This window comes from Lolium rigidum, chromosome 7 (assembly GCF_022539505.1).
Source record: "Lolium rigidum isolate FL_2022 chromosome 7, APGP_CSIRO_Lrig_0.1, whole genome shotgun sequence".
Classification (NCBI taxonomy): Eukaryota; Viridiplantae; Streptophyta; class Magnoliopsida; order Poales; family Poaceae; genus Lolium; species Lolium rigidum.
In genome coordinates this window covers 192,171,063-192,179,133 of record NC_061514.1, presented here as the reverse complement: position 1 = coordinate 192,179,133, position 8,071 = coordinate 192,171,063, and the positions used below count along the sequence as shown (strand labels likewise).

The following is an 8,071-nucleotide window of genomic DNA, read 5'->3' as shown; positions in this document are numbered from 1 at the left end:
TCAAGGTTATGATGGCATGTCACTTCAGAAATTATCTTTGTTATCGTTTTACACTGCTCGGGACGAGCGAGAACTAAGCTTGGGGATGCTTGATACGTCTCCGACGTATCGATAATTTCTTATGTTCTATGCCATATTATTGATGATACCTACATGTTTTATGCACACTTTATGTCATATTCGTGCATTTTACGGAACTAACCTATTAACAAGATGCCGAAGTGCCGGTTCTCGTTTTACTGTTGTTTTTGGTTTCGAAATCCTAGTAACAAAATATTCTCGGAATTGGACGAAACGAAGACCCAGGGGCCTATTTTGCCACGAACCTTCCAGAAGACCGAAGAGCATACGAAAGTGGGGCCACGAGGTGGCCAAACCACAAGGCGGCGCGGCCAAGGGGGGGCCCGCGCCGCCCTGTGGTGTGGGCCCCTCGTCAGCCCCCCGACTCTGCCCTTCCGCCTACTTAAAGCCTCCGTCGCGAAACCCACGATACGGAAAACCACGATACGGAAAACCTTGCGAGACGCCGCCGCCGCCGATCCCATCTCGGGGGATTCGGAGATCTCCTCCGGCACCCTGCCGGAGAGGGGATTCATCTCCCGGAGGACTCTACACCGCCATGGTCGCCTCCGGAGTGATGAGTGAGTAGTTCACCCCTGGACTATGGGTCCATAGCAGTAGCTAGATGGTTGTCTTCTCCTCATTGTGCTTCATTGTTGGATCTTGTGAGCTGCCTAACATGATCAAGATCATCTATCCGTAATACTCTATGTTGTGTTTGTCGGGATCCGATGGATAGAGAATACCATGTTATGTTAATTATCAAGTTATTACATATGTGTTGTTTATGATCTTGCATGCTCTCCGTTACTAGTAGAGGCTCTGGCCAAGTTTTTGCTTTTAACTCCAAGAGGGAGTATTTATGCTCGATAGTGGGTTCATGCTCGCATTGACACCGGGACGAGTGACGAAAAGTTCTAAGGTTGTGTTGTCTTGTTGCCACTAGGGATAAAACATTGGCGCTATGTCCGAGGATGTAGTTGTTGATTACATTACGCACCATACTTAATGCAATTGTCCGTTGCTTTGCAACTTAATACTGGAAGGGGTTCGGACGATAACTCTGAAGGTGGACTTTTTAGGCATAGATGCGGTTGGATGGCGGTCTATGTACTTTGTCGTAATGCCCAATTAAATCTCACTATACTTATCATGCCATGTATGTGCATTGTTATGCCCTCTCTATTTGTCAATTGCCCGACTGTAATTTGTTCACCCAACATGCTTTTATCTTATGGGAGAGACACCTCTAGTGAGCTGTGGACCCCGGTCCATTCTTTTAATACTTGAAATACAAATCTGCTGCAATACTTGTTTTTACTTGTTTTCTCTGCAAACAATCATCTTCCACACAATTCGGTTAATCCTTTGTTACGGCAAGCCGGTGAGATTGACAACCTCAGCTGTTTCGTTGGGGAAAAGTACTTTGGTTGTGTTGTGCAGGTTCCACGTTGGCGCCGGAATCCCCGGTGTTGCGCCGCACTACATCCCGCCGCCATCAACCTTCAACGTGCTTCTTGGCTCCTCCTGGTTCGATAAACCTTGGTTTCTTTCTGAGGGAAAACTTGCTGCTGTGCGCATCATACCTTCCTCTTGGGGTTGCCCAACGAACGTGTGAAATACACGCCATCAGTGCTTCTTTGTACCTGGCAATGGTGGAGACTCGGTGTCTCTTCCAACGTGTATTCTTGGAGTTTGGCGGCGGCCGACGGCTTCAACGAGTGCAAGAAACCCTACAAATAATTTTATATTTTTCTTTTCTTTAGGGTTCTATCTACAAAGTTTTCAGGACGATTGTTTTCTCCTGGCATGTCTGTTAGTTTCCACGTCTTTTTGTTCATGTGACTTGATTTTCTATTAAATGTGGCACCACCGAGAGAACCAATCTGAGGTTGGGTGGCTAGGAGGGTGGTTGTACCCCCAGCCCACCAGAGTTCAAACCCCAGGTTTGACATCTGTGTGTCTCATAAAGGTGGAATATTCATTCAGTGGGAGGTGACGTTCCCGTCGATAGCGAGGCGCCTGTGGTGACTTCGTCAATTTCAAGATCCAATCCGCCAGCTCAGTCTTCCGGAGGTGCTCATAGGGGTAGGGTGTGCGTGTGTGCGTTCATAGGGGTGAGTGTATGCGCGTGTATGTGAGCGTCTACATTTGTACTGTGTTTCTCAAAAATGTGGCACCACCGAGTAGCTCGGCATTCTCAATCCAGACACTTGCAACAAACTTTAATGCGGCGGAGTCGAAGTCTAAGTAGAAAGAAGTGGGCAAAACCAACACCGAGATTATACAAGCTAGACGTTGATGCGTCTTACCATGCCAATGGATCAGGGGCAGTAGGAGCAGTACTACGGAATCACACAGGAGAAGCAATCACTGTCATGTGTCCTTGAAAATATTCTTAGTGTTGTGATTGCCGAAGCTCTGGCTCTTTTACGAGGTGTAGAGTTCCTTGAACCAACTAGGGAGGACAAATCGTGTCTAATGAGTTCGATTCTTTGGAGTTGATCCAATCATGTAATGGTGAGATCGAGGTTCGGACCCCAAATTCCGTGAGCATGGCAGAGTGTTTCATAAAAAAATAGCACAATGAGAGGAATATCGTTTTGGCATTGTTCGGGGATGCAAATCAGGTGGTGCATCAATTAGCTAGGAATGCTTTTATGTCAAAACAATATTTAGTTTGGGATGGTGATCCTCTGGGATTCATCAAACCGTTGGTGTTGAATGATGTAACTATACTCTCTATGCAATAAAGCGGCATCAGGCTTTCCTTAAAAAAATGATTTTCTATTAATGAAATATTGGTTGCTCTAAAAAAAACAGGGTTAGCCCTTTTCTAGAAATTTTGTGTATTTCCACTAGTGTGACTCTCTAATGTATATTCACCAGCCAATGTAGCCCAGCCCAGCAACACAAAAAGGCCCTACAACTGAAGACAAAGCATCTTCGAAACAGATGTCAGGCAAATATGATACTCACAGTTAACGTCTCTTTATAATTTATGAAAGGGGGAAAAGGCCTCTTTTATTGAAGCAGTAGAACTCAGTTCAAAAAAAAAAAAAAGAAGCAGTAGAACTTTATAAAGAGTCAAGGCATCAAAATTTCCTCCTCAATTATCAGATCAAATTGCACTTTTCAGCCAGGTTGAAAGACGTCGCCCACTCAGTAGAGACTAGAGACAGAGAGTTGATTTCAGTTTTGTTGAAAGGTTCAGTTTGGGCCTGTGTATCTTGAGCTATGCACATCCAAAACGTTCAAAGGCCGAGGCCGAACGGCTTGCAAACGGAAAAGAGAAAATGACACGCGGTTGCTAATACTGGCAATACTGCCACCGGTAGTGCAGCTTGTTGCACAAATTGGTACAGTAGAACATTTGTAACTTGGGTGGCAACTAGGGCACATATCAATAGAACCTTCGAGAAGTTGCATGCATGCTTTGCCTCAATCGATCAGTCATCGGCTGCGTAGAGGTGCGCCGGCAGTCTGGGCTCTGGGAGAGCAACGAGCGGCACCTTCCGTCGCGTGGACAGCCCGAAGAGCTCCTCCATGCTCACGTCCTCCGGCGACACCCCGTCAGGCAGCCGCCACGCGAAACCGTGCAAGAGGTTCGCCAAACCGGCGCCGACAACCTTCATTGCCAGGCCGTGCGCCGGGCAAATACGCCGCCCGGCGCCGAACGGCAGCAGTTCGAAGTGCTGCCCGCGCACGTCCACGGCGCTCCCGATGAACCGCTCCGGCCGGAACTCGTCGGGCCGGTCGGGCCACGACGCCGGGTCTCGCGCAATGGCCCACACGTTCACTAGCACGCGCGCGCCGGCGGGGATGTCGTAGCCGGCGACCACCGTGTGCTCCCGGGCCATGTGCGGGACGAGGAGAGGGCCCACCGGGTGCAGCCGCATCGTCTCCTTGACCACGGCGTCGATGTAAGGGAGGTGCTCCAGGTCGCGCTCCTCGACCCATCGGCCGCGGCCCACGACACGGTCGAGCTCCTCGGTGACGGCAGCTGCGGCGTCCGGCCTGCGGAGGAGCTCCGATAGGGCCCATTCCATGGTCACCGCCGAGCTCTCCGTGCCTCCTGCTATGATGTCCTGGATGAACGCCTTTACGCCGTCGCGGGTGAGCCTGGCTTCCGACGCTGATGTCCCAACCGTCTCGTCCTCCTCCTCAGAGAGCTGCAGCAGCACGTCGACAAGGTCCTTCGACGCCGCCGCAGGCTTGGCTGCTGCGGTGTATGTCGTAGCCTCACGCTGCCGTCGCCGCTCCTCGTCGTGGTCGTCGAGAATCCTTTCGAGGAACCGGTCATACACCTTGCTCAGCCGCTTCATGCTCCTAACACAGCCCTGCACGTCGAGCCATCCGAGCCAGGGCACCCACTCACTTACGTTGCTTACGGCGCCAGTCACCGTGAACGCCTCGTCCAGCGTACGACGGAACGCCTCGCCGTCACCGCTGCCGTAGCAGCCGGACCACTTCCCTCCGACCGCCATGCGCAGCACGTTCCGCAGCGCGGCGTCCGCCAGATGCTCTCTGACTTCGACAGCACGGCCGGCTCGCTCGAACAGGCCGCGCATGAGCGCCCGGAGCTCCTGCGTCCGGATGTACTCGTAGGAGTCGACGCGGCGCGTAGAGAAGAGCTCGGTGGCGCAGAGCCTGCGTGCCATGCGCCAGTACGCCCCGTAGGGTGTGTGCACTATGCCACGGTAGCCGTACGCGGCATGTTCGCCAGCGGTGGTGCGCGGCCGGTCGGCGAAGACGAGGTCGTGGGTCTTGAGAACGAGCCTGGCGGTGTCCGCAGAAGATGCGACGACGGCGTGGTAGGAGCCTAGGCGGAGGTGCATGAGCGGGCCGTGGCGCGCGGCGAGTGCGGCCAGCGCGCGGTGCGGCGGAATCGCGCCGGCCAGGGCACCTAGGCTGCCGAGCACCGGCCACCCTCGCGGGCCTGGCGGGAGGTTTAAGGCCTTACGGCTGCCACACCGGAAGAACACGTAGCTGCGGAGGACGATGATGACCAAGGCGAAGGCGAAGGCCATGGACAGTGTGTGTGTCAGCTCCATTAGAGGAAACTAACTACTAGGTCACTAGCTGCTGAGGACGATGATGGCCAATGCGAAGACGATGTTGTACATATAAGCAACATCTTGAGAGTAGTTTGTGATGAAAGGTTGCGTGTCCTGCGTACTGCTAACTAGTGATTGGCTGCAACAGATATCTCGATCCAAGAAAAATGTGTAGATGAAAAATTGGGGGAGAGAGAGGTCATTTCCAGGACGCGGCCTGCCACAAAAATGTACTACGTACTATCTGTGTTTGTCCAAACGTAGATGTGAAATGACTTTGTCCCATGTAGATGGCATATAATTTAGCCAAGCATCTCCAACCAAGACTAGTGCACAAGTGGCATGTCTAGCGAAACAAAACTTGTGGGCGTCAGCGAGTGGCATCGGCACCTACGACAAGTTCATATGCATACACGACCTCGACTTTATTCAGCTGTCTGTGTTAGACAACAGAGATACAAGAACAAATTGATTAGACTAGTCACAATGAAAAGTATCATAGACTAGTATCATACATATGATACTAGTTTATGATACAACACCTACAATGCATAGCATTATGAATTAGTATCATAATTTCATTCTATTTAGGGATTTCTATTTTCGTGCCCTTGGATCCTTAGTTGTACTCAGTTTTCCCCAGCTCCTTAGTTTTTCCTCAGTTTTCCCCAACTTCTTGTCTATAACCCGCAGAAAGAGCTCGGACGGAAGGAATCCCGTTTAGTTGACGTTGGTTGGTGCTGGCAAGTGGGGCCGCTGTTGGTGCCCGCAGTGGACACGTCTCCACTTATCCAGATCATCGTGGGACCCACAACTTGTCCACGTGAGCGCGCCGGACCCACAGCTTACCCAGGTGACCGTTGCAAAATGGGAGCCGAGGCTAGCCCAGCGCCGTGCCCGTGCCATTGCTTCCCCTTTCTTTCTCCGCGCCCCATTGTTCTTCTTCTCCGCCGGCGCAGCCCTTCTCCGGCACGAGGGTGATGTCTAGTTTCTCTTCGACCTTCCGTTCTTCATGGCCGCGAGTATGGACCCGTGCCTTTGACAAGATGCCCACGGCGCCCACGCCGGGAGCCTGCGAGCGGTCGATGCGCCAAGACGGACGAGAACGGCAACCGTGGACGTGAGTTCGTTGCATGCGAGAGCTTGCCATATAGAGAGGGGGATAAGGTTAGATCTCGCTCCAATTTCTCTGTTTTCTCTCGATTTTCTTGTTATTCCCTCGAATTTGGGATTTAGGGTTCACGTTGTTGTTTTCGAGATCTTGAAGAAATGCAGGCATTTCGAGTGGATCGATGTGTACGTTCGGAGGCTTCGGTTGCGGGAATCAATTGGCGCTATTGGGGGCGCAATTTGGGAGGGGGGGGACTTGCTTGTAGAGAATGCGGCGGAGAGAGGAGCCGTTCCGATTAGGGACCTTCGATTATGCCTAATGCTCCCAATGCGGAGCTGGTGGAAGTGAAGGGAGAAGCGAAGAAAATGAACAAGCGGTTAATGCGGTCGATCGAGTTGAAGAAGCAAGCTAATCGATGGCTGGTTGTTTTTTGTTGTATAATTACGATCGGATTCTTATCATTGCTCACCGGGCGCTAGAAGTTGTTACAAGGGATACCTAGTTACAAATCCATTATTCGAGTTACATGTACTTGTAGTTGTTTTCAAAGTTAGTGTGTGCATTCACCGAAATTACCAAACTATATTCCCTAAAAGAAAAGGACAGCTAAAGATAGTTGATAATTGTTAGAGGGGTGACAAATAATGCAATCGCCGAAATCCGCAAAAATGTATGCCTCATGTTTATAACAAAATTATACCACTTTTAGGCCGTTTCAAAATACCAATACTATATCCCAAACTATATTCCCTAAAAGAAAAGGACAGCTAAAGATAGTTGATAATTGTTAGAGGGGTGACAAATAATGCAATCCCGAAATCCGCAAATATGTATGCCTCATGTTTATACCAAAATTATACCACTTTTAGGCCTTTCCAAAATACCAATACCATATCCCAAACTATATTCCCTAAAAGAAAAGGACAGCTAAAGATAGTTGATAATTGTTAGAGGGTGACAAATAATGCAATCCCGAAATCCGCAAATATGTATGCCTCATGTTTATACCAAAATTATACCACTTTTAGGCCTTTCCAAAATACCAATACCATATCCCAAACTATATTCCCTAAAAGAAAAGGACAGCTAAAGATAGTTGATAATTGTTAGAGGGGTGACAAATAATGCAATCGCCGAAATCCGCAAAAATGTATGCCTCATGTTTATACCAAAATTATACCACTTTTAGGCCTTTCCAAAATACCAATACCATATCCCAAACTATATTCCCTAAAAGAAAAGGACAGCTAAAGATAGTTGATAATTGTTATAGGGGTGACAAATAATGCAATCGCCGAAATCCGCAAAAATGTATGCCTCATGTTTATAACAAAATTATACCACTTTTAGGCCGTTTCAAAATACCAATACTATATCCCAAACTATATATTAAGGGGAGGCAAACTCGTCATTGCATTCTCCACCGACAGAGAGAGAGAGAGAGATGGGTGGCCACGAAGAGAGAGAGAGAGAGAGAGGTTGCCACGAAGAGACGGATAGGGGTATACTGCCCGTTAGATCAGTGGATCAACGGTTCGTGGAGTCGATCCAGGTGTGACAACGGCTCAACCAATCGGGATAAGTTTGGGCTTCTCGGAGCATTTGTGACGGTACTTGAGGGCAAAGCTGAGTAGTACTAAGAATCCAAGGGCACATAAATAGTAAATAGACTAAGGGATTCAAACAAAAGAATTACAAAATGAAAAATGTGTGTTTTGTACAATATAATTCATATTGGGCTACATCAAATTATTTGCAATTCAAATATACATGAGTGTGACAATTATGGCATCATTTAGACAAACTATGTTTTGGGAAAGATGTTTTGCAAAGGGGTTTGGGT

The 8,071-nt window shown here is 49.1% G+C and overlaps 1 protein-coding gene across 1 annotated transcript; it reads right to left on the bottom strand.

Moving 5' to 3' along the window:
- Nucleotides 1-3,357: 3,357 nt before the first annotated feature.
- LOC124675177 (trimethyltridecatetraene synthase-like) lies at nt 3,358-5,189 on the bottom strand. The gene has a single exon (XM_047211248.1). The coding sequence runs from the start codon at nt 5,112-5,114 to the stop codon at nt 3,510-3,512; it is 1,605 nt and encodes a 534-aa protein (XP_047067204.1). The 5' UTR covers nt 5,115-5,189; the 3' UTR covers nt 3,358-3,509.
- Between the last annotated feature and the right edge of the window lie 2,882 nt (nt 5,190-8,071).

Coding starts and splice junctions, on each gene's coding strand:
- LOC124675177 (XM_047211248.1), bottom strand. CDS start 5,114: ATGGAGCTGACACACACACTGTCCATGGCCTTCGCCTTCGCCTTGGTC.